The 27504-nt window shown below is 42.2% G+C and overlaps 1 protein-coding gene across 1 annotated transcript in view; it reads left to right on the plus strand.

The window, feature by feature from the left end:
* Positions 1–27504, plus strand: part of CDH2 (cadherin 2) — a 256286-nt gene that overhangs the window by 10787 nt on the left and 217995 nt on the right. Inside the window, 1 exon segment of the mRNA XM_070361804.1 lies at positions 20465–20576. Coding sequence (XP_070217905.1) covers positions 20465–20576 — 112 coding nt within the window.

A 27504-nucleotide genomic window follows, 5' to 3' on the forward strand; every position in this document is an offset into this window, starting at 1 on the left:
CATGCATAAGGATGAGGACTAAAGGATCCACGTCCTGAGGTAATGGCCCAGCAGGGTTTGTTTGCTTCAAGGAAGCTCTGATTTATTTATGTTTGTACACGAGTGGACTTTGGGCTTCCCGGGTGACACAGCGGTAAAGGATCCTTCTGCCAATACAGGAGATGCAAGCGATGCAGATTCAATCTCTGAGTCAGGAAGATCCTCGGGAGAAGGAAATGGAGACGCACTCCAGTAATCTAGCCTCGGAAATCCCATAGACAGAGGAGCCTGGTGGGCTACAGTCCATGGGATTGCAGAGTTGGACACAACTGAGCAACCAGGCACACACACACACACATAGGAGTGTGTGTTTATTTTTCAGTGTTTAAAAAGATTGTACCCTTTGTATGACTTTAGCTTATTGATACCTGTTTGGTATTTCACTTGTATTTAACCCTTGCAAACAGTTTTCTACCATAAAAGCAATTGTATACATATAGTGTTTATGTTTTCAGCATTAAATTTTACTTACAGTTCTTTTTTGTTTGACAGATAACTAAGAACATTTGGGGAGACTAGCATAGCCATTAATTTAATTTTCCAGTTGATTCGTAGCTGAGTACCTTGTAAATGAAACTGAATTAAATCTATGATTTGGTTTATGGTCTTCCCCTTTATTAGAGGCTATCTTGATGGAACTTTGTTTAAAAGGGGGATAGTGGTATATTTGAATGTAGATAACAATGGATTATAGATGGATGGCATATAACATTTTATGGCCTAGAGTAAAAGCATTTTGGAACACAGTGAGATAACTTTTTCTAGTGTTTTTGTGTATGTAATGGGTTTGTCAAGAATTGTTCACATTCTGATATCTTATTTACTGGTTCTTCATAATTAAAATAGGAGATGGCAACGGCAACCCACTCCAGTACTCTTGCCTGGAAAATCCCATGGGCAGAGGAGCCTGTTAGGCTGCAGTCCGTAGGATCTCGAAGACTTGGACATAACTGAGCGACTTCACTTTCACTTTTCACTTTCATGCATTGGAGAAGGAAATGGCAGCCCACTCCAGTGTTCTTGCCTGGAGAATCCCAGGGACGGGGGAGCCTGGTGGGCTGCCGTCTATGGTGTCACACAGAGTCGGACACGACTGAAGTGACTTAGTAGCAGTAGCAGAGGGCCTTGCTTTATTTTTCTCCCCAGAATTGATGCATATAACACACACAGAGTAACAGGTGGGTGGCTGTCTTTTATCAAATAAAATTTCTGTTTTTCTCAACAGAAATGCTTTCTTTACTAAGTGCGAGTTGCCGTAGAGTTTTGGGTGTCTGTTTTTCTCTCTCTGATTGTGCTAGGGAGGCAGTGTGTAGTGGTTAAGAATGTTGACTCGGGCTGGATGGCCTGTTTTGGGGTCCCTGGTTTTGACACCAGGTTGTGTGAGCCTGGACAGCACATGTGGCATTTCTATCTCGCCGTATGTCCGTTTGTAAAATGAGGATAATAAGTAGTATCTGTCATAAGGTTGTTAGGAAGAGTAAGTGGGCTGATATATCTACATCATTTAGAAAAGTGCTTTCATATGGTAAACAAGATGTAAGATCTTTAATTGAAGATTTGGGGGCATAGTCATTACCCTTGTTTTACACAAACATAATCAAGGAGTAGTTTAATTATTTGACTGAGTTTGAGTACTTGATATGTTCAAAGCTCTCTTCTGTGTTCCAGTGGGATAACTCATCATCCTCTGCATGGGAGGCTGCCAGTGCGCCTTAGACCACATGCAGAAGCCACAACTGAAGGACACATATTTTAACATTCCTCCTTCAGTTTTAACAGATGTTGCCTAAGCTGATACAATTAGGGAAAGGGATTAATCTATATGGAGTGTTATTCTGCCAGCAGTTTGATTTGGGAATTACAGGTAATAAAACAGGAGCTCTTCTGGTGTCTTCCAAGTCTGCCTCTTTGCTTCTGTGATGTAAGTTTTTTAAAAGATTAAAAAAAAAATTTTTTTTAACACCAAAACCATTTTGTGTTGAGGTATAGCCGATTAACACTGTTATGATAGTTTCGGGTGAACACTAAAGGGACTCAACCGTACATATATAGTTATCCATTCTCCCCCAGTACCCCTCCCACTCGGTCTTTTAATTCTTTAGTGTTCTGCTGTGGACACAAGTGTGTATTGGTGTATGTGTGTGTGTTAAGACTAGCCTGGAACCAGAGTAAGTTATTTAGTCTCTGAATGCTTTTAACATGATAACTCAGTGGAGACTAGAGAGTTGAGGGTATTCTTATCATATACTGTTGATGCAAGTACAGAATTTATGAAAACAGAGTAAAGATAGATTTATTGTTCTTGTAGATTCTGGTGATTTATTGATGATTAGATGCAGAAACTGTTGCATTTAGCTTAGTTTCATTCTGTCTTAATAATATTGCATCATTTTTGAGTAATTATTATGTGCCAGACACTGTTCTAAGTACTTACTTGTATTCACTCATTTAATTTGCAAGAAAGTTGTACCTATTTACAAAAGAAGAGAGCAAAGCACAGGTTAAACTGAGGCACCCAAAGATATTTTGTTAAGTGATGGAGTGAGTGAAAGTCATTCAGTTGTGTCCTACTCTTTGTGACCACATGGGCCCGACAGGCTCCTCTGTCCATGGAATTCTCCAGGCAGGAGTACTGGAGTGGGCAGCCATTCCCTACTCCAGGGGGATCTTCTGGACCCAGGGATCAAACCGGGGTCTCCTACATTGCAGGCAGATTCTTTAGCATCTGAGCTAAGTGATGGAGCTAGGATGCAAATGCCAGCAGCCTGATGTCTGAGCCTGTGTTCCTAGTTTTGGTGTTTATTTGAATGGAGGTAAAAATATGAAGGCAAGATTGACTTTTTAAAACAACTTCTTCTGTTGTAAAATGCGGTACATGTAGAGGAGTATATAAACCATATATGCAGTTTAAATAGTAATTAAAGTATACAAAATATGTCAATACAACTACTAGACAGGTTGAGAAATAGAATATTACTGGTGCCTTGGAAGTTTCCAGAGTACTGTTCCCATTTCCTTCCTTCCTCCCAGACATAACCGTTATCTTCATTTTTGTGGTAATTATTAGTTGATTTTCTTTATAGTCATATCATCTGTGTATATATTCCATTTACATATTAAGTTTCATATATACTAATATATGTAAATACATAGAAGTGTGTTTACGTATAGAGACATGTTTATGTAAATGTGTATATCATGCATCTGTGGAAATGTACTGTGTATATGTGTGTATGTATGTATATGTATGTATGTATATGTGTATATATAAAAATATCTGGTCCACCAACACCACGTACATATTTTTCTTTTTCCATAACTTAGTATACATGTTCTTGTTAAGTTTTAACATTTTTTAACAATATGGTGGACTGCATAATGGTATCTCTTTTTGGGTTCAGTTTGCATTCTTTCGGTTACCAAGGAGATAGAGATTGTTTTTGTATGTCTTCTGGTCTTTCGTCCTCCTTGAGTTGTCTATATGAACCCTACCGCACGAAGTTTGTAACTCATCTGTACCTTGGCTTTGCGACTTGTTGCCCACTGTCTTTGCCTAACACTTTCAATCATGGCTTGTGTGGTATCTTTCCAAGCAGTGTGGTTTCTGGATAGCTAACTCATGTGATTAAATCTAATATTTGAGGAGTGCTAACTATGTGCCAGGCCAGGTAGTCTGCCTGCATTGTCTCATATAATCTTCTCTGAAGATTACTTATCTCATGTCCCTGAGATAAGTCGGCATTGTTATCATTATCCATTTTACAGCAGTCTGAATGCAGCCTGGCTTAACCCATTCACCCAAAGGCACACCTCCCAGGGCTTGTGCAGTATTCTCCCTGGTGACAGTCAGGTCCTCAGAATCTCTGAGACCTGACCCAGTGGGCGGAAGATATATCTTTCTATTCAAGATTTTATAGGATTGCAGCCTGGAGGAGAATTTGGACTTTAGAATGAAGGCTTCAAGGGGTCTCCATTCCTGGATCAACCTTTGGACTTATGAATGGGAAAATCTAACATTGAGCCAGAATTAGGATAGGCTACCAGTCGGAGAAGGCAGTGGCACCCCACTCCAGTACTCTTGTCTGGAAAATCCTGTGGACTGAGGAGCCTGGAAGGCTGCAGTCCATGGGGTCGCTGAGGGTCGGACAGGACTGGCAACTTCACTTTCACTTTTCACTTTTATGAATTGGAGAAGGAAATGGCACCCCACTCCAGTGTTCTTGCCTAGAGAGTCCCAGGGACGGGGGAACCTGGTGGGCTGCCGTCTATGGGGTTGCACAGTGTCGGACATGACTGAAGTGACTTAGCAACCATGAAGTGGGCTTCCCCCTATGGCTCAGCGGTAAAGAATCTGCCTGCAGTGCAGAAGATGCAGGTTCCATCCTTGGGTTGGGAAGGTCCCCTGGAGGAAGAAATGGCAACCTGCTCCAGTATTGTTGCCTGAAAAATTCCATGGCTAGAGCAGCCAGACGGGCTACGGTCCATGGGAAGGCGATGAGTCAGATACTACTGAGCATTCACACACAGACCCTGTAAGTAGGTAATCCCATCTGTGGCCAAACACCCCCCTAGTGGTGATTTTAAGAAATACAAGTAATTGATGAGTGGTTGACAGTGCTGTGAATTGCAATTTTTCTTGACCTCAAGCTGGCTTGGCTTAGAACTGTAGACACCCAGTAAGGCAGAGACACATGTGATTCTGTTCCCAGGACTTGGGCTTCTCTGAGCACTTGTAGAGGCTTGGTGGTCTAATCTTGGACCCTCATCATCCAGCCATCCTGGTGGACTTGCTTGCGGCCCTGCTGGTGATACAAGGATGTTATTTGTCCTGGCTTCTTTTTGATCTTTAGCCTTGGCCATGACTGAGTATTCAGTAATGTTGAGATTTTGTAGGTTATTTTGGGGCCTGTAAAGAGACCCTAATAAATAATTCTTCTTATCCATCCAGGTTCTAAGACGAATCAGTAGGTGTGCTCAGTCGCTAAGTCGTGTCTGACTCTTGGTGACCCCATGGACTCTAGCCGCCCAGGCTCCTCTGTCCAAGGGATTCTCTAGGCAAAAATACTGTAGTGTGTAGCCATTTCCTTCTCCAGGGGATCTTCCCGACCCAAGGATTGAACCTGGGTCTCCCACCTTTTGGGCAGATTCTTTACCAATCTGAGCCACCAGAGGAGCCCAGAGGACCAAAGTGCAACCTTTATTAGTGACCAAGACAAGGATGGAGAATGTGGTTTAAATACTTTGGATTTCTGACTTAATACCCTGCCTGCTCCCAGCCTCCCATCTTTAACACTGCTAGATGAAGACTAGCCTCCCACCTATGGAACCTGCTCTTGCAGTGCACCCACAGCCTAGCAACATCTGCACTATGGAGAGAGGCTGGGCTCCCAAAAGGAAAAAGAGGTGAAGAAGGGGCCAGGCTCTGTATGCCCAGTCATTTCATCTAAACTGGCCAGAAAGGTTGACAGAGATCAGGAGTGGTGTGGCTTGTGTAGCTCCTCTCCATGAAAGGTGGGGAGTCAGGGCTCCACTAAACCTTCTGCAGGGTTTGGATTAACCATGGAAGGTATGTTCTTTACTCATCAAGTGTGTGCTCATCCAGAAGAGGGGCAGTCATCCGCAGAGGGGGAGACGGACTCTCTCAGGACTGTCTTGCTCTCAGCCTCTTGAAGTTTTAAAAGATCAATAGCTTTACTATAGAGAGAGTACTATATCTTCACTTTATAGACAGTCCTTCTCCAGGGGCTCTTCCCAACCCAGGAGAGGAAATGGCAACTCACTCTAGGAAACCCATGGACGGAGGAGCCTGGTGGGCTACAATCCATAGGGTCGTGAAGAGTCGACAGACACGACTGAGCACACGAGCACTTAATAGAAAGTCTTCAAACCTAACTGGGTGGTCACAGCAGCCTGAGCACACCTCGGAGATATTACGTGTTATATTCTAGAGCACTGCAATAAAGCAAATATATAGTCAATGGAATCACCAATTTTTCTTGAAAGAGTTTTCCTAGGTGACATTATGACCTTAGAGCCTATTCTTAAATGTCCCGAGATAGGAAGCAGGTGACATCTGAGGGAAGGACTCCCAGTGGGTGGTGAGAACCTTCCCTGGTTGAGTCTTTCCCTCTTGCTAATCGGGTTAAACCTCTTGTCTGTAAGTCGTGACCTTTGAGCTAAGCACTCAGTTCAAAGGGAAAATGAAGACTTAACAGAGATCAAATATGCTGGATGAGAAGGCAGGGAACCTCAAAATGGGATCACCACCAAGGGGTATTTCTGACCTTGCACATAGGTGGCAGCTCTCAAATGCCAGCTTTCTGAAAGAGAACCAAGAATACACAGGTGAATCTCCTCCCCCCCCCCAGGTAAATACAAAATGCTAAATTTAACCTCCCCCAGGGAGCCACTCCCAGATGAGCTTTGCAGCCAGTGCATTCAGACCTCCTACCTGGCCTCCAGCTGTGAGCCCCTCGAGACTCTCAGCCCAGTGCTGTCCCCCGTGTGGGTGCCATTGGGTGGGTGGCCGGGGGACACACTGTCTTGGGAGCATGTGTTTTCCATCTCTCACCACCTGCTGTGCAGTTGCTTTGGCCAAAAAAGGCCATCTGCAGGGGAAGATTTCTCCTTAGTTTGTAAAGACTGGTCCAGACCACTTGGTGGAGGCGGAGCCTTGAGCCTGTGCCCAAGGGCCAAGAAGTGGAGAAGCGCCTTCTTGGTCTCTGAGTGCAGGGCAGAATTAGAAGTGGACGATCCATGCTGCCCTCCTTGACCTGTCATTCATAATTTAAAGTGAGAACTTCCCTAGGGCTCTTGAATTCACTGCCATTTAAAAATAGCAAATAGTGTTCTGCTCACTCGTCTTTAGGCTGGAGATGGTGAAAGAATCCCCTTTTTCTGTGCTTCGGCGGTCTCTGCTCATTCATGGCCACCTCACTGTGTCCTGAGCTGTCTCAGGCCTTTCCCAAGGCTGTTCTGCTTCAGTCCTCACCCAAAGGCCTTTGCCCCTTGGCTGGGGTCACCCAGTGGCCCGTCTCCTTGGCCTTCCCTGAAGTCTACTGTCTTTGTTCTGGGTCCCAGCTCTGTAAACAGCCGCTTTCCTGGAGAATAACCACCATGAGTTGTGGTCACACATCAAGATCAAAATACCCTGTGGTTTAGGAATTAAAGCCTTTTGATGTTAAAAGCTACCTGCCCACCTATAAAAACCCACCACACAGCACAATCAAGGCTGTAAACCACCAAGTTAAAAAACAGACAGGGCCCTAGGAAAGCACCCTTTCTCCTCTGCCCAGAGCCCCAGAACCTCTGAGACTGTTTTCTTCTCCAACATTGGATTCTTTTTTCACTCTTTCTCAAGGTCTCCAATTCGTACACCAAGTCTCTGCAGGGGCGCAGTAAGTAAGACCTTTCTTCCCTGTACCAAGTTCTGAACTGAATGAAAGAGAAGCCAGAAGAGTCAACAATTCTGAAAGGGAAAATCTCCCCATGGTTTTGAAAGGATCTGGTTTGGAGGGCATGGCCTTTATCCTTGGGCTTGTCTCTTGTCAATGTTGAACCCCAGAATTCCACAGCCAGGCTCACTCCGTTGCAGGTGATGCTGAACCCCCCTCCCCCACAAGTGCTGCCAGGGATCCATGAACTCCCAGCATGGAAAATGAGATCACCACGCTTGTTTTCTGTGGGCCTGCAACTCCCAGGTGGGAGGAGTAGGGGCCAGAGCTGGGCACCAGCTGCCCAGATTGTTCTTTCGAATTCAGCCTTCAGATAAGTTCAGTTTATCCCTCTCCTCTCTAGAGCAGCAATTCACACATTTCTTGGTCACAGGACCCTTTTCCACTTAAAAAAAAAATCATTAAGTGCCCTAATGAGTTTCTATAATGCGGGTAATATCTATCGTTGTTTAGCATATTAGAAATTAAACTGAGGAAATTGTATCGATTTAATTCATTTAAACGTATTAAACCCATTACCTATGTAACACAAAGACCAATTTATATGAAAAATATAACTATATTTTCCAAAACAGAGCAGCGAAATTAGTAGGAAGAGTAGCATTGTGCTTTTATATTTTTGCAGATCTCTAGTCTGGCTTAATAGAAGACAGTGGGTTTCCGGTACCTGCTTCTGCATTTACTCTGTGAAGGTATCTCACCCTTTAGAAACTCCACTTTACACTCATGAGAATATGCATGCAGGCATGCTAAGTCACTTCAGTCATCTGCGACCCTATGGACTGTAGCCTGACAGACTCTTCTGTCCATGGGATTCTCCAGGCAAGAATATTGGAGTGGGTTGCCATGCCCTCCCAACCCAAGAGTCAAACCCAGGTCTCTTACATCTTCTGCAATGGCAGGCAGGTTCTTGACCACTAGCGCCACCTGGGAAGCCTGGAAGAGGTGAGAGAATTAGAAAAGTAGAATTCTTCCCACATGGAAAGAAGCTTCGAGAAGGGAAGAAGCAGTCCCCATCTATGGGTTATACAGTGCGGTTGTTCAAAGACCAGACATAAACTACTCAAGATAACCTTAGGTGGAAAAAAGGCTAGTCTTCAGCCCCCGACGTTGAACCTGGAGGTGTTTGCTAATAGCTCTGTAACCTGTGGGTTAGCAGGCAGGACTTGTGGGCTGGCTTTTTCGTGTCTTAACCTTGGAGAACAACCCTTGGGCAGGGTGCTGTTTTGGGAACATGTTCAGGAAGGACTTTGAACACTGACGTTATTGACAGAGCCTTCTTCACAGCAGCACATTTCTGGAAGCTGCACTGTGAATGCGATTTTCTCCCAACAATAATGGTATAATTGGGTTGAGCTTATCTTATCAAGGACTTGAAATTAGATAAATCATCACCATGGCCAGCCATTCAAATTAAATCAGAGTTTCAGGGACTGAAGTGTCGGTAACCATTTTAAAAAGTGAATTCATGCTCCGGGTTTTATGAAAGGGACTTAACTGTGTACATGGAGACCAAGGAGTGTTGGGGTACAGAAAGTGTATGAAGAGTCTATCACAGGCTGTAATTATGCCCTTGTCACTGGAAATGAATATACTCACCATAATGAGTATTTGCTGATAATTTTACACTTGTGCTTTTAGAAGAGTTTGGGGTTGGTTGTGGCAGTGGGGGCGTGGGAGGCATGGAGGGAATTTAGGTGACTTAAAAATAAGACATTTACAGAAGTTTGATGATGTCTTTTTCTCTCCATTTTTTTTGTCATGGTGAACAGAAACATTTGAAATTATTAACATATCACAATCATATTTGACAATCATAGTTTCAGAAAAAATTCACAGTGGTGGTGGGTAGATTTGTTACTTGGTCTTTATTTTTTATTTGGCTCTGTTTGGGTCTTAGTTGTGGCATGTGGGATCTTAGTTCCCTGACCTGGGTTCGAACACAGGCCTCCTGCATCTTAGCCAGGGAAGTCCCTGGTCTTAATTCATATATTTAAATAGGATGATTTCCAGCCATTAGCCAATGCCTGAGGATGCTTCCTGATGGGGTGTGTGTTAGGCCGGGAGGCAGTGGCTAGCAGGGTTCCTAAAGCCTTTGTTATAGGTTTGAATATCACCACTAATTTGACTAGCTAAAAGACCTATATCAGTTTCCTTTCAGTTTGCTTCCTTGCCTGCAAAATAGCACTAATAATAGTACTTTCTTTTTAGAGTTGTGAGGACTGTTAAGATACACGTGTGGAAAGCATTGTAGCACCCTTCCTAGGTAGTTGATAAATATTAACCATCAGCTATATTCAATGTATTTAGTTAAATGAATTCCCAAGTTGATTGTAACCACCGTATGATGCTACATGCTCTACTACTTGATGGCATTTTGAACCTTGTGTATAATAAGCATGCTGCAATCTCTGCTGAATGGGGCAGAATCAATCAAAGGCAAGATTGGCCACGTGAACTGGAATTGCTGTAGGCTTTTCTGGAACTTGGAGTGGCAGTTGAATTGCCTAACTGCCTGAGCCACACTGTCTCAAAATAGTGGTAGACTTCTATAAGCCAAGTCAAGCTGTAGGTGTAGCGTTGTTACCCCTGCCATTAACCATCCAGGAAGCTTACTGTAAACTCCTGCTTGTCTTTCGGGACTCCATTCCACAAAGCCTGGGTGCCTAGGAAGCCTCCCTTCACAGGGGCTGAATAGATCAGGGGACTGCACAGACTTATGTGGACTTGACTTGATCTTTCTATATATAGTCCTGAGATTTGATAGGTTCAGCTCTTGGAAAGTCCACACTCCAAACCACATCTCCGATGAGGCACTCTGATTTTTGTCTGTCAAGTCGTCATATTGCGGTGCTGTCTTCTAGCTCCTCATCAGCATCAGCATGGTTGTCAGGTTCCTGGACCAGACTATTTTCTTTGTCGTTACTTGATTAAAAGAAGTGGAAATCAAAAAAATAAAATAATCGTTACTAGAGATATTCAAGGACCCATACTAGTAGAAGAATTGAAGTAAAGATGGAAATCATCAGGTGGGTCACAGTGGGCAGTGTTTTGGCCTCGGTCAAGTATTCTTTGCACCGAAGCTGGTCTAGATCGTATCATGGAGGCAAGAAGGAGTTGAAGAACCTGTCCAAAATACTGTGCTCTCCCTGCAGGATTGTACGGGACAAAATAAAAAATATTAGCGTCCAGGGTTAAATGTCTGCACATTTCAAGCATGTTTCCTGGGATCTGAAATTCAGCGTGTCATCAATGGCATGACTGACACAGAGAAAAATCTTTAAAGAATGGCACTATCTCTTGAATAATCTTAACATAGCCTTTCCCCATCATGGATGGAATCCTGTGAAATGTAGAGAATCTGGCCAATGTAACTGTATGGTGATAAAGTAGATTAAAAATTTTCAAAAATCAGTTATGTGGAATTGATCTTGAAGAGTTCCATTATTCTGTTACCATGATGTCTTCACTTACTGTTTGTATTTGCTTATGTAGTTTGAAGGACATACAGGTATAATAAAAGTATTACTAAAGCTGCCCCCTCTTCCATCACTATGCACCTCCCTCCACACATCACCTATTTTGAAAGGATTTTACTCGTTTTCTTTTGTACCATGTTTGTAAATGAATTTTTATTCTGGCACCTTGATTTCTTTTCAGTATTCTTCCTTCTACAAAATTCTTTAAAAATATTTCCCAGCATTCGTATGGCAAAGAGATAAAAATTCTTTCAGATCAGTCGCTCAGTCATGTCCAACTCTTTGCGACCCCATGAACCGCAGCGCACCAGGCCTCCCTGTCCATCACCAACTCCCGGAGTTCACCCAGACTCACGTCCATCAAGTCAGTGATGCCATCCAGCCATCTCATCCTCTGTCATCCCCTTCTCCTCCTGCCCCCAATCCCTCCCAGCATCAGAGTCTTCTCCAATGAGTCAACTCTGTGCATGAGGTGGCCAAAGTACCGGAGTTTCAGCTTTAGCATCGTTCCTTCTAAAGAAATCCCAGGGCTGATCTCCTTCAGAATGGACTGGCTGGATCTCCTTGCAGTCCAAGGGACTCTCAAGAGTATTCTCCAACAACACAGTTCAAAAGCATCAATTCTTCGGCACTCAGCCTTCTTCACAGTCCAACTCTCACATCCATACATGACCACAGGAAAAACCATAGCCTTGACTAGACGAACCTTTGTTGGCAAAGTAATGTCTCTGCTTTTGAATATGCTATCTAGGTTGGTCATAACTTTCCTTCCAAGGAGTAAGCGTCTTTTAATTTCATGGCTGCAGTCACCATCTGTAGTGATTTTGGAGCCCAGAAAAATAAAGTCTGACACTGTTTCCACTGTTTCCCCATCTGTTTCCCATGAAGTGGTGGGACCGGATGCCGTGATCTTCGTTTTCTGAATGTTGAGCTTTAAGCCAACTTTTTCACTCTCCTCTTTCACTTTCATCAAGAGGCTTTTGAGTTCCTCTTCACTTTCTGCTATAAGGGTGGTGTCATCTGCATATCTGAGGTTATTGATATTTCTCCCGGCAATCTTGATTCCAGTTTGTGTTTCTTCCAGTCCAGCGTTTCTCATGATGTACTCTGCATATAAGTTAAATAAAGAGGGTGACAATATACAGCCTTGACAAACTCCTTTTCCTATTTGGAACCAGTCTGTTGTTTCATGTCCAGTTCTAACTGCTGCTTCCAGACCTGCATACAAATTTCTCAAGAGGCAGATCAGGTGGTCTGGTATTCCCATCTCTTTCAGAATTTTCCACAAAAAAAATTGTTTACACGCACAAAGCAACAGTAATATCATGACAGCTACTGTATGTGTGTATACCCTTGTATTATGGTGAATCAGGTGTTGTTTTTAAACCCTTGATATGCTTCCTAGCCATCCTTTGAGGCTGGTACTATTATTAAGGAAGAAGCTGAGGTGAAGATGGAAGTTATAAAGCATGTCAAGGTCACATTAGTAGCAGGAGGGGATCCAGGGTTTAAACTTAATTAAGCAGGTTTGTTCAGAGCCCCCAGTCTTAAGGTATTACACACAGTCCTGCCTTTGTTTCTATGAAGAATGAGGGGAGCAGACATATAAAGTGAAAACAGGTTTCCAGCTTTGTGGACTGCATTTTTTGTCTGTTCCTGACTGCACTGCAGGTCATGTGGAATCTTAGTTTCCTGATCAGGGATCGAACTCACACCCTCTGCAGTGGAAGCATGGATTCCTAACTACTGGACCGCCAGGGAAATCGGGTGGACTGCATTTGATCACCTACTTCTCAGTACTTTGTTACTGCATTCTGACCATAGAATGTCTGGAAGGGAACACCGGAAGACCTCGATGTTTAGAGGGGCAGGGGGACCCCAAACATCCAGTTGATTACATTTCAGAGTTTCTGATAATCAGCAAAGCCTAGGTTTTGCATAGGTGTCTTCAGAACCAGAAAGAAGAGAGAAAGCTTCCATTAGGCTTGCGCTGCTTCAGATGTGCAGTGTGGAGCCAGACACCATAAATGATCTTGATCAGAAAGAAGAGGGGGTGGGAGGATCCACCATGGCTTTGCTGGAGTGTTTTAAGAGCTTGGATTCAGGAGTGACTTGGAGGAAATTGGAAAATGGAGTCAGTGACCAAGGAAGACTATTAAAAAAAAAAGCCCCGATAATAGGAACCTCAAAGAGTCGTGGACTCAGCTTGAAAGCTCATGGTCCTGAGACTATGGGGAAAATACAATGAGAACGAAAGCGATGTCATCACAGGTTCAGAACCGGAACAGATAGACCGATCCTAACAGGCACGCAGAACTCCTCTCCTACCATTATGCTCCTTTCCTTTTAAGACAAGGAGGTTGATCTTCAGCCCAGGGAGAGTAGAATACTTGTAAGAGGAAATTGAAACACAAGATGGGGAGCTGATTGTGCAGACGCGCAGAGCAGCACTGAATGAGTTGAGAGCCTCTGGCCAGTGTGAATTTTGTGAATTTCCTCCCGGTGGGCCGGGAGGACTCGCCCACTGCTTTCATCTTTGAAGAATTATGGAGAACTAAGGAAATTACTAGTGAACTGGGGATGGGATAATGTCCCAATTAAAAGCCAAATTCAGAGGATGTGGTGGTCAGATAAAGGAAGAGAGGACCCCGTGCTGACCTGGGGCAGAATTCTCCAACCAGTAATGAGGACAGGTTGGTTGGCAAATTTCATTTTCGGATGTACACAGTGGCTAGGAGACAGCATGAAATTGTTCAGAACAGAAAAAAAATAATTGTTTCTTTATTCCCTTTTGTGACAAAGATATTCAACTTGGAGACTGGGGCAGAAAGTCAAGAATGCCCGTATGTGGAGTTCAGAAAGGATTGGGGAGACGGAGGTATTGGGTTGAATATGGGACCCTCTCCCATTGCTACATGGGCACTTGTTAAATATACCAGTTTATCCACCACATCTCTTGAGATTATGTTTTAGTGAATCTTGGGTCAGGGCCCAGGAATCAGAAATTTTGGCGACTGTCCCAGATGACTTGCTGTGCTGAGTAAGTTTAGGAATAACTGGACCTTAGGACAGGCATACCACGAGGTAGAGCCATGTTGTCATGATAGTATTAATACTGTTATTAGTAATGGCTAATGCGTCGAATAACCAGTTGCCAGACACTATTCTAAGCGCTTTACGCATTATCTCGTGTAATCCTCACACCCACCCTCTGAGTGGGTGCTGTCTCATTTTACAGGTTAGGGGAACTGGGACTTCTCAGGTGTGTGTGCTCAGCCATACCTCACTCTGTGACCCCATGGACTGTAGCCTGCCAGGCTCCTCTGTCCATGGGATTTTCCAGGCAAGGATACTGGAGTGGGTTTCCATTTCCTACTCCAGATGGGCAGGATTCAAACTCAGGCACTCTGGCATGTTGAAAACCTGAGCTGCCCCTCCGAGAGCCTGGAGGTATGGCTCTGGGTAGGTGGGAAGGGCCGTGTCTGGGCATGCATCACGCCCCGTCTTTAGAATCTGAGCAGCATCACTGTGAAGACGTTGGGCTGATGCAGACAGGAGTAATGACTAAATCTGGATGGAGTTATTAATTTCTCAAGATAAAATCTTGGAGGGTTAAATGTAATAGCTGCCCCTTGGGGCCCCGAATCAGAGCAAAGAAACTGGAAGCCACGAGTCAACAGTTGCCTGGTGGAAAAGCCCTGGGTTGTTTGGGTTGACTGCTCGCTCGTTATAAATCAACAGGGCCTTTGTCTCTGCTGCACCTTTTGCCTGGGATGCCCTTTCCCACTTCCTCCTCTTTTCTCCTGGCAAATTTTTAATCATCTTTAAAGACAGCGCCTAAATGTCACTGCAGCTATGCAGTCTTCTTTGATTTCCACAGGCAGATTTATCATCCTCTTCTGCTGCTGTAGCACTTTGTTCCTGACGTTATAATTTTGCGATTAGATTTCTTAGTTTGTGCCACTCATGTCCATGGTCAGCCAGCTGGAAACACAGAGGAGGGCAAAACCTCCTCCCTCCTTCCTTCCCTCCTTCCCACCCTCCCTTCCACTCTGAGCCCTGCCCTCACTGAGCCCGATGAATCATTTTTAACTGTCTGTATATTGATACAATCACCCCTTTTCTCAATCCTTCAGCCCCTGCCTGATTCACATCTATGCCCTAACTTGTCCCCAACCTGTCACTTGTTGTCCCCCCGATACACACACGTTTCCCACGAAGCATCAGAGAGTTCTCGAACACAGTCTGCCTGTGCTGAAAACGTATGCCTGGTTCTCCCCAGCCAACGGAATAACCCCAAGCCCCCAGCCATCTATGATCTAACCTCGTCTAACTCACCAGCCTCAACTTTTGACTCCCTGCCTTGCTTCTTAGACTCCAGTGACACAGAACTCATTGTAATTCCCCAGGCAGTGTGCTGTTTCTTGCTGCCTTGTTCTGGCTCGAGCACTGACCGCCTGGGATGGTTTCCCCGCACCCCATCCCCTTGCCTGGCCCCCCCTGGGATCTCTGGAGGCCCCCAGATCCCTGCCCTGGGCTCTCTTCACCCCCCTCTGTGTCCTGTTACCTCTGACTTGCCGCTTTCTACTGCAATCATCTCTCCTTTGCTCTCACTTGAAGCCTTGAACTTCTTAAGGGCAGGGCAATGTTTCCTTCTGTTTCTGGCAAGTGGACACTCAGTATATGTTTCTGCAAAGAATTGTAATTATTTGTCCTACTTGGCAAGCCTCCAGGGTTAGAATCTAGCCTCTTCCTCTTCCTGGAGGTGAGAGCATGGGTATTCACCTTTGAGTGAGCATCTCTTTGCTCATTTGTAAACTGCAGCTCTTTTCACTCTCCTCAGGGGGCTACTGTGAGAATTAAGGGAGATGGCCATGTTTTATAAAATTTAGCTTTCTGGTCTGCTGCTGCTGCTGCTAAGTCGCTTCAGTCCTGTCCGACTCTGTGCGACCCCATAGACGGCAGCCTACCAGGCTCCCCCATCCCTGGGATTCTCCAGGCAAGAACACTGGAGTGGGTTGTCATTTCCTTCTCCAGTGCATGAAAGTGAAAAGTGAAAGTGAAGTCCCTCAGTCGTGTCCGACTCTCAGCGACCCCATGGACTGCAGCCTACCAGGCTCCTCCATCCATGGGATTTTCCAGGCAAGAGTACTAGAGTGGGGTGCCATTGCCTTCTCCAAGCTTTCTGGTCTAGGGATCCATAAACTTGAGTCTCGATGCTGGATTTGGGGCCAAGAATCTTTTTCAAGTTTTAAAATGCTTTTTAAAAAATCGTGAAGAGAATACTACTTTTTGACACTTGAGAATTACATGAAATTTCAATATTGGTGTCCATGAATGAAGTTCTATTTAAATGACCAGAGCCACATTTATTCATTTACCCAGTTTTGCACTATGACAGCAGAGCCATAGAGACTCTGTAGCCTGAAAAGCCTCAAATATTTACTCTCCGGCCCTTTCCAGAAGCTTGGCGCTGGCTCACCTGGTAAAGAACCCGCCTGCCAATGCAGGAGAGGCAAGAGATGAGGATTCAATCCCTGCGTCAGGAAGATCCCCTGACAAGGAAAGGGCAACCCACTCCATTTTTCTTGTTCCTCCCATGGGCAGAGGAACCTGCCAGGCTACAGTCTGTAGGGTTGCACAGAGTCAGACACACTGTAGCAACTTGGCACTCAGAGGGCTTCCCAAGTGGCTCAGTGGTAAAGGATCTGCCTGCCAATGCAGGAGAAATAGGAGAGGCAGGTTCAGTGCCTGGGTGGGGAAGATCTCCTGGAGGAGGAAATGGCAACCCACTCCATTATTCTTGCCTGGAAAATCCCGTGGACAGAGGAGCCTGGAGGGCTGCAGTTCCTGGGGTCACAGAGTCGGACACAACTGACTGAGCACACACGCACTTGGGGCAGGTCCATTGGAAAATAAGACACTCGGAGTGGAGTTAAATAAGAGATGACAGACTTCCTCTAGTCTGTAGATTTCATTGACCTCTGAGAGTTTGCCTAGAAAACCTCATGCTGCCCTGACCCGCCTCCCCCCCCAGGATGGAGTGTGACCCTTGTTTACTTCTGTCCTGTTCTCCCCTCTGTTATCATCCACCTCCTGGGGTTGGATTCCCGCCCTGGCCCCCCTCTGTAGCAGAAAGGCTGGAGATCAAGAGGTCCCTGGCCCCTAACCTATCACTGGGACACAGGCTTACAACACATTGGTCCAATTGCTGTGGTGAACTTGGGACTTCTCTTTATTTGTTATAGTTAGCCTAAAGAAAAGCTAACTAGTAGTGCTTACTCTGTGTCAGGCCCAGGATGAATGGTTGGATATCTGCAGCTGGCAAATAGCAAAATATCACCCAGTGTCCCAAACTTGATGGCTGTTGAAAGCCCAAGTTCTTACTGATCAGAGAGCCCTAGATACTATCTCTTCCTCATTCTGAAATACGCAGAGCAGGCAGGGTATATAGGAGGCGATGCATACGTATTATTCTGTGCCCGTGCGCACCTTCACGTTTCACCCTGTTTGCTTTAGATTCTGTTGGAAAGAAATGAATTACGACAAATAAAATCAAAGCTGCCTGTAGGATTCTTTCTGGTGCTTTTTCTCACTCGTTTTCCCTGGGATAGCCACTCTCCTAAATTTGGTGCTTATCAGTACCTTGTATATTTTTATATTCTTGCTACATATGTATTACATTACCTTTTGAATGTAAACCTTATATATAAAAACTGTCATCAATCATGCTTTGGATTTTTACTTTTAGTTTCTAAAGATTTAGACTGCAGTGTATCTTGGTACCAATCTGATTTTGGAAAGTTTTGTAAATAGATTTCTGAACTCACTAAAGATAATAGTCATTCCTAGGTTGATTTATAGTTAAATTTCTCTCTTAATCTTACATGAAAGTTAAAGTAACTGAGTATCTGTTTTGCAATGGAACCTTGTGGATAAATGTAGCTCCAGTTCTTACATTTTTAATGCTATTTCTGCCTTGACGAAGTGAAAATCTTTTGGCCCACTTCTCCTATTGATGGGCGTTGAGATAGTTTCTAGCTCTTGCAGTTACGACTGTGCTGAAGTGGACAATCCTACACATGTTGACTAGAGCACTCATGGAAGACTTTCCCAAGAATATACCTGCAGGATATGTCTACTATTATCTTTACTAGAATGTTCCATGGTGACTGTAGTCACATTCACTGATACCTCAGTGAAGGGTTTGATTGCTCTGTACCCTTGATTTGAGACAATCTTTTCTTGCCCATAACAGACTTAATAATTTTTGTTACTTTGGTGGGTCTGATCTAATATCTCACTGTTGCTCCTAATACAATTTTAAGTTAGATTCTGAGAGATTAGAAAAGCCCATGTTCTTTTTTTCTTGTTTTTCTCAGATCTGAAAAGAACTGTTTACATTTTAGATCAGTTTGGATTCTTGCAACTTTAGTGTCTGCGACACTTCCCATGCATCACCCAGGAAGTCCTTCCCTTGTGCATCTGCGCTGTATGGCTTCCTTCAAACAGTTGCTTTGAGGTCTATCTCTGGGGTCTCCCTTTCTCCTTCCTCCCAATTTCTGGTTCTTCTCCACAGTGCAGACTGTTCACAAGGCTGGCCCTGCCACTTTTGAAATTTACGCCCCCTCCTTAACTTTGAAATTAAGCTGCTCCCTCAGGCAGCTTCTGTCCACTCTCTTCCTCCTGTATTTGGATTGCCATCAGGGCTGGGTGAAGGTTATTTTAAACAATTTATTTACTTTTAAATGAAGGATAATTGCTTTACAATATTGTGTTGACTTCTGCCATACATCAACATGAATCAGCCATAGGTATATATAGGCCCCCTCCCTCTTGAACCTCCCTCCCACCTCCCAAAGATTTTTGTAATTAATGTAAATGATGCCTGAGTTCTACTGAGGCTTAATCATCCTGTGATGATGTCAGTAGGAAGTAGGAAAGAAAGGGAAGTAGTGAGGAAATTAACTCAAAGGGGTAGGTGGATAGCACTTGGTATGATTGAGTTTTAAGCCCACTGAGTATGTGTGATGAGGAGGAAGATGGCAAGAGATAGCAACTTTCTAATTTTTAAGTATAAAAAGGAAACATAATTGTATTAATCTTTATTTACATTTTTAATGTGTCCTTGCCCTCAAATTAGAGAAAAATACACTTTCCTTTTTTAACTGAAGGTTAGTTGATTTACAATGTTGTGTTAGTTTCAGCTGTACAGCCAAGTGATTCAGTTTATATATTCTTTTTCAAATTCTGTTCCATTTTAGGTTATTGAAATTGATAGTCACTCAGTCGTGTCCAACTCTTCATGACCCTTTGGACTGTAGCCTGCCAGGCTTCTCTGTCCATGAGGATACTCCAGGCAAGAATACTGAGTGGGTTGCCATTCCCTTCTCCAGGGGATCTTCCCAACCCAGAGACTGAACCTGGGTCTCCTGCATTTCAGGCAGATTCTTTACCATCTGAGCCACCAGGGAAGCCTATTGTAGGTTAATAGAAGATATTGAATATAGTTCCCTGTGTTTACAGTAGGTCCTTCTTGTTTCTCTGTTTTATATATAATAGTGGGTATCTGTTAATCTCAAATTCCTAATTTATCCCTCCCCTGCCTTTCCCCTTTGGTAACCATGTTTGTTTTCTTTCTATGTCTGTGAGTCTAGAGAAATATATACTTTCAATTGATTGCTTTTACGTGGTATAAAACACTCTGTACCCTGCAGTAAATATATCAGCATTTCAGTTTTTAGTTCAGGAACATATTGAAACAAACTTCATAAAGAATTAGATGGGAATATACAAATCAATCGGAGAAGGCAATGGCACCCCACTCCGGTACTCTTGCCTGGAAAGTCCCATGGACGGAGGAGCCTGGTGGGCTGCAGTCCATGGGGTCGCTAAGAGTTGGGCATGACTGGGCGACTTCCCTTACTTTTCACTTTCATGCATTGGAGAAGGAAATGGCAACCCACTCCAGTGTTCTTGCCTGGAGAATCCCAGGGACGGGGGAGCCTGGTGGGCTGCCGTCTATGGGGTCGCACAGAGTTGGACACGACTGAAGCTACTTAGCAGCAGTAGCAGCATACAAATCAATATGCTGGAATGTGTACATTTTTCTTGAAAAGTTGAGTTAATGATGGTGATATATGGAGCCTCAAAACTCCTGGCTGTCTCCTCACCCCTACTTCTTCCCCCTCGGCCTCAGTTGAGAGTTTTTCATTCACAATGACCATTTTAATGGAAATGTTCAGTCCTGAGAAGATCCTGGAATGTGCATTATTTCGATTTTGCTGTTTAAGACAAGTGGGATTTGTTTCTTCTACTCCAGTTATCAAAAAGATTAACCCTTTGCCCTCTACATTCTAATTGTAACCACTCCGAAAACAAAGGGGTTATTTGTACAAAATAGTGGGAAAAGCGAGGCTTCATGCCAAGTGGGATGTTTCTCCGTTGAAGGAGGTGGCGATCACGGCACACATTTTTTTCCTTGTGTTGCAGGCTTCCGTGGAGGCTTCTGGGGAGATTTCGTTATGCAAGACTGGATTTCCTGAAGATGTGTACAGTGCAGTCTTGTCCCGGGATGTGCTGGAAGGACAGCCCCTTCTCAATGGTATGACCTCAAAAGATACATTTGTACACTCAGCTCCAATGCTCTTGAAATACCATTCACTGTTAAAAAGTTTCTAAATGATCTCCACTGTACAAGTATGAATTTTTCACAGCCCCGATAGTGAGACTGTAGGGACGTTATTTTAGGGTTACAGAAGAGCTCATAAATCCCTTATGTACACAACTAGAAGGCTCCTGATCGCCTGAAAACCTCTTCCATTTTTCATTTGTGGTGGAAACCATCACACAGTTAATTTTTACAATTTTCTGCCTACATTTTACTTCTGGTAGAAGATCGTATTTACCGAATATCTGATTCTGCTGATTTAAACATTATTTACAGCTATCGTCTGCTTAGTGTTTCGAATCAAAGAATTGCTAAGACATGTCAAAACTACCATTTAGCAAAATTATAATGAGCAGATTTAGCAGGTAAAATCTCAAGGCAAAAGCATGAAATTTGTATTTTTATTATACCATTGTTTATAGAAATTACTGGATAGCTAATTGAGTTGTAATACATGTGAATTTCCAATATAGACTCATCTCCTATCTAACTATGGATCAGATTCATTATATTGATGGATATCATATGAAAATTCTTGCCAATAAGTGTAGATAAAATCTAAGTAAAAGTTGAAATCAAAAACGAAATTGAAAGCCCCTTCTGTTACCTCTAATTGAAAGCAAATAAAATTTTGGTTAGCCATATTTTCATGGACTTATTTATCATTACACAAAATGTCATAGAAATGGGAAAGCAGGAAGAATTCATTAATAAGTTGTATTTAAATTCTAATTCCCCACAAATCGTGCATATATCTGAGGCTGTTTTAGATAGCCACTTTCAGAAAATCTGTGGAACCTCAACTAATTAATTGACACAGGCCTGTAGCACACAGCCTTAATTGAAGACTCTGTCGCTCTGACAGACCTTTGTGGTATCATACCTAAGAATACCATAGACAGAGGACTTTGAAATGTAAATAGCCCCTTAGCTACTGAAGTTCCTTGTTGCCAGTTATCCTTTTATTTTCATTTCTGTTCTGATTGTGATTTGCTCACACATATGTGATCTTTCTGAAGTTATTTTTAAGACATCCTCCCGTCCCTTTCTCATCACATGATATTTTAATGAGTAAATATTAAATCAGTCTGTCTCAATGCTGAATTGCTATATCACCTAGTAGCTAATGGTTGATGCAATAGAGGTTTAATTCAAATCAAAGTGTGTAGATTTTTAAAAAAATTTAATACAAGTCTCAGAGTTCTGCACATTTGTCATCTTCAAATCTGTAAATTATTATGTGGCATCTTAGGACCTACCTATGTGATCTTAAGTAGTATTTGAATGCTGAAAAATATTTTGATAAAATCCTAGAGAGTAATTTCTCCAGATCAAAAATTTCACTGGAATTGTTTGCATTTTTACATTTTACTTTTGAGATTCATTCTTAATTGGATAGTTCCTTCTCCTAGTTCCTTCTTCTAAAAGTTCATTGAAATTTGCTGGTTAAGAATAAACATATGGTCTGTCTCTGGAAGCCATTGATTTAAGGTGAAATATGCTGTTATGCTGAATAATTTTGAAAATGAAAGCCTGTTTTTAAATTATTGGATCATGCTGGTGATGAAACTGGGCATAACTGATTACCAGTATCATTTTAGTATAACCTAGAAACTTGGGACTTTCTAGAGTTGTCAGTATAAAAGATTGAGAATACTTTTGACTCTGTGCCCTAGCAGCCGCTGGGGGAAGTCTATGACATGACAGTCTCTGGTAGAATTTCTCTGCGTTTGGTATACCTAGTAGTTACCATTTTGATCTTTTAGCCTTTCTAATAAAGCTGTTTCTCTTCTGACACATCATTACTTTTTTCCTTTATCATTCATAAAATATGTTAACATCACCAGCATCTTAATACTTCAGACATAAGGTTCTGATATAATATTGGCTCATAGAAAAAACTATTCTTTTAGAAGGAAGATTTTTGTGAAACATCACCATTCCTTTCTACAAGAGTGTTGTCACCAGTTATATGTATTTGGGAGAATCATTACTGAGAATAATTCTCCTTTTTTTTTAAAAAAAAAAAAGTTTCTATTAATACCTTTTTGGAGTTTATAGTGACATGATAATCCAAAGGTGGCTGTGTACACTTAACCCAAGTAAATACCAAGTCATAATTACGTTCATGAATTCTATGTTCTGTGCTAAGTGCACTCACCATGTATATTATAAAGCTGAGAGTAATCTGTTGCTGGGCCAAGAGTGATGACTTTGGCCGTGGTTTAGTGATTTATAGTGTTCAAGGAAACAAGTAATTGTGCATAAGAAATACGAAACGGTTTTCCACGGCATTTGCCTTGTGGCGGGTTTCTCCCTTATTGAGGTTGTAGTCTAAAAGCCTGTTGAAATTGTAACTCCTAACCCTTGATGCTTCCTTTCATTTCCCCCTGATGACTTCTGGGGAGAGGAGGGCCGTTGTCCAAACATAGGTATAGAATGGTTTTGTAGAGTCAATTCCTGGTGCACTAGACCTTGTACAAAAGTTTAACTTTCAAGTGTGTAAGTGCCATGAATGCTGATTCTTCTTCAAACAGTGAAGTCACAATCTTTTTTGAAAGTGCTTGAAAAACATGAAGCATTAGAGGGAGAGAGAAGATGTTAGAGGCATGTTAGAAAAGCTGGACTCTTGTCTAAAGAGAATTCTTTTCTCCCCACCCTCCTCTTCTATTTTCTGCTGTTGTAATGAATTTCATAGAAAGAATGGACCCAGTGAGCTAGTTCCATGCCTCCAATTTCTCTTCTGGTTTTCATCAGTGAGTTTTTGGTAAGATCATAAAGAGGGCAGAGGTATTTTGTGATCAACCTTCACATTTCCTATTATATCATGTCAAATATTTCCACTCTTTTGAAAAAAAAAAGTTCAGTGCTTTAAAAAAAGTGGCTATCCAGGCCTCTGTTCCATTTCGTTAGCAAAACCAGGTTTTTCTTAACTGTGCCTCTATTTTTGCACTTACAGGTTGCTTCCAATTTTTCTCTTACACATATTGTGCTGCTATGGAGATTCGTTTTTAGCGAACTTTGATTTTTCTTTACGGATATTTTCTTTGGGATTTGTGTTCAAAAGTAAAATTCCTAGGCCAAAGGTAATGGACTTTTTTTTTTTTTTCACATTTTTGTAGAATTCTCTTCATGGCTAAAAGTATGTTTGTTCTTTACTCCATCCTCATAACCACTGAATTTTACAGTGTTTTTCATTTTCCTACTTCCCCTGAGATGAAACACATTCCTTTTTTTATCCTGTGGTATCCTCTGGGTTTGCCTTTTGTAAGTTAGGATCAATTTTAATACGTTTAGGTCATCATTTTTACTTTGCTATTTTTCTATTCTGTTTTAAAAGCATTTCTTGCCAATCCCCTCAGTTTACAGATAAGCAAATTGGAGCTCAGGCTTTTCCCATGATTATACGGTGCTTTAGATTGTTAGCTACAGATTTGGAATTAGAACTCATGTTTCTGATACTTAATTTAGTGATGATGCTAATGACGATGATTAAAGAAAAAAAAAAAAACCATTATGGAGTAACACAGGGAAGAACATGAGTTAGCCTACCTGTCCATGTGTCTTGTGATAAGTCTGAGAACTGGTCTTTATTTCCCACTTGGCACCATGGCTTTTGTGTTATTAGACACATTTGGGAATTGGTGAGTCTAAGGCAGGGCTTCCCTGGTGGCTTCTGCAGTGCAGGAGACCTGGGTTCTATCCCTGAGTCGGAAAGATCCCCTGGAGAAGGGAATGGCTATCCACTCCAGTATTCTTGGCTAAAGAATTCCGTGGTCAGAGGAGCCTGGCAGGCTACAGTCCATGGGGTCCCCCTGTGATTAAAAAATATCTCCTGATGATTGTCACCATGAGTATTTTTTGTGCATACCTATTTACAAGCAGAAATTTAGGGCTTTTGAAAATAATATTTAGTCTCAAATATTTAGCTTACACTCCACTGAACTAGAAAGAATCTCTTGTGGTAGCACATTACTTGAAAATAAAATAACTGAAATCATAAATTTTCATTCTGTCACCAGCAGTGCATCTGACACTAGGAAATAACAACCACGCTGCAGTTTCACAGAGAGCGTCTAGGCTGTTTTTAGTGTGGACGTTATGAGTGATTTTCCTGTATGTTTTGCACTGGTGGTCTGTATGCTTAGACATCTCGCTTAAGTAAACTCCTCCAACTCTGGTCAACATAAATAGCAACCTGCAATTACCAAGAAGCTCTTCAGTAATGCATTCAGACTCACCAACTCTGGGCAGCCCATGATGACTATTTTCAACTAGATGGAATTTGATTTAGATTAGTTTACTTACTGATGGAGGCTCCTCTCTGCATTAACACTCTGGGAGAAAGCTGTCATATGGTATCTTCAGACAACAGTACAGAAATCATTTTTATTATTTAGTAGAACTATACACTATGCACTACTTTTTCTAAAAATAACCTGACTGCTCATGTATGATATGCATTACTGAATTTGGGAGCCATCTATATCTTAAGCAGGTCTTCTCTGTTCCAGGCTTGTACTAATATGTTAGGAAACCTTGGCTTTTGTTTTAATTCGCATTTTTTATTTTGATAGATCTTTTTTTTTTAATTGTTTTGTGTAAATGTCTTAAGATATTTAAAAGGTAGGGTTAGAAGCAACTTGTTTATACAGCCTTTTGCTAACTTTGTGTGTGTGTGTTAGTCACTCAGTTGTGTCCGACTCTTTGCGACACCATGGACTGTAGCCCACCAGGCTCCTCTGTCCCTGGGATTCTCCAGGCAAGAATATGAAGTGGGTTGTTATTCCCTTCTCCAGGGGACCTTCCAACCCAGGGACTGAACCCGGGTCTTCTGTATTGCAGGCCACTGATTTCTTTATCATTTGAGCCACTGATTTCCAATTGTGAGAAAAGGCATTAAGTTTCGAGATGGTTCTCTTGGATATTGATGATTGGCTCTTAGGAGTTACAAATGAAATACAGCCATGTAGATTCTCCGGGGTGGAGAGCTTGTATTTTTAATACCTTGTGTTAGTTATTTTTTAAGAGCCATTAGGTATATAGTAATATCAACATAAGAACTAGGAAATTTCATCCTTGTTTTCATCATAACCATTTAGACTTTAATACTTGGCATGCTTTTATATCCCTTTTGATGCAATGTGTTTTAGGTCTAGGTTTCTTAATGCAGTCCTATAAACCAAGATAAGCCAGTTTGGGTGGTCACTTCTTTATTTTAAGTCCTTTGCAGTTATTTATATCCTTCAGTAATTTGGAGTAGCCGAGGTCTGCTGTCTCACAAAATAGCAACCAGAACTGTGTTGAAGAAAGTCACACTTCACCTATGAAAACGTGTTAACAAGCAGGCACTGAATGGTTTAAAATCTGCCCTCCTAAGATCTGAGGGCCCCTTTCTGTCTGTCCTTTTAGGCTATATAGGAAGCCTCTGGTGGAGAGTAGAAAATAAACACAATAAATAAGATTTACTTTATGTTAGATGCTATGGAGAAGAATAAGACAGAGAAGGGAAATAGGAAGAATGTGTGGTTTTGCTGAAATAGGATGGTCAGGGGAGTATCATTGTATGGGAGACATTTGAGTAAGAATTGATACTGCATGTGGTGCAAGTGCTATAGATAACTGAGAGAGGAACATGCAGATTAACAGCGAACTGCACATGCAAAGGCTGTGTGACATCTGTGTATCTTCTTTGAAGAAATGTCTGTTCAGGTCCTTTGCCCATATTTTAATTGTTTGGTTTTCATTTTAAAAGTTTTTTTATATATATTCTGGATACTAGATCTTTATCAACTAGATGATTTGTAAATATTTCTCCCATTCTTTAGGCTGTCTTTTCAATTTCTTGATAATGTCCTTTTATGCACAAAAGTTTTTGACTTTAACGACATACAACTTACCTGTTTTTCCTCTTGTTGCTCTTGCTTTTGGTGTCACATCTAAGAAACTGTTGCAAAATTCAAGGACATAAAGATTTATTCCTATGTTTTCTTCTAAGATATTTTATGATTTTAGTTCTATTTAGGTCACTGACCCATTTTAATTTTTGTATGTAGCAGGAGATGGAAGCCCAACTTTATTCTCGGGATATATTTTGGCAGTCGAGCTGGCAGAGTTTGATGGATTGGATGGATGGTGTGAGAAAAGAGGGGTCAAGGATGACTCTGTGATATTTGGTCTAAATCCTGGGAAGGCTGTTAGTCACTGTGATGGGAATGATCAGGAGTTGGTTTGCGTGTGTGGAGATGAATGTCAAAGATGGATAAAGATATTTTGGTATAGGTTTGGGGTTTAGTGGAATGGTCTGGGCTGCAGTGTGGGTACTTCTAAGTGTATGAAGGACAGTCATGAGCCAGGGTGAAATCACTAAGAGGATTTTCACCCAGTGTGAGGAAGAGACCAAAGAAAGAAATGCTTTCCTATGGAGCCTTTGAGCACTCCGGAATTAGGAAGTCGGGATTAAGAGGCGGAATGGAGGTAAACGAGGTCCCACTGTGTAGCACAGGGAACTGTATTCAATATCCAGTGATAAACCATCATGGAAAAGAGCATGATTGAGTGTCTGTATAGATGTGTATATGTGTATAACTGAACACTTCACTGTAAAGTAGAAATTAACACAATGTTGTTAATCAACTCTACTTCAATAAAGGAAGCTTTTTAAAAACCCCAGAGGTTGGTTTTATGCCTTTATCAACATGATAGTGGGCATTTCCTGGAAAATATTTAGATAGTTTTTGATTAGGGTCTCAGATGTTGGGGATACATGGCTGTTAAAATTTTATACAGGAGCTTTTTCATCCCTTTACAGTTTTGATTTGTTACTTTAAAAAAAAAAGAAAATTTGGCTGTGCTGGGTCTT

This window comes from Bos mutus, chromosome 24 (genome assembly GCF_027580195.1).
Source record: "Bos mutus isolate GX-2022 chromosome 24, NWIPB_WYAK_1.1, whole genome shotgun sequence".
In the NCBI taxonomy this organism is placed as follows: Eukaryota; Metazoa; Chordata; class Mammalia; order Artiodactyla; family Bovidae; genus Bos; species Bos mutus.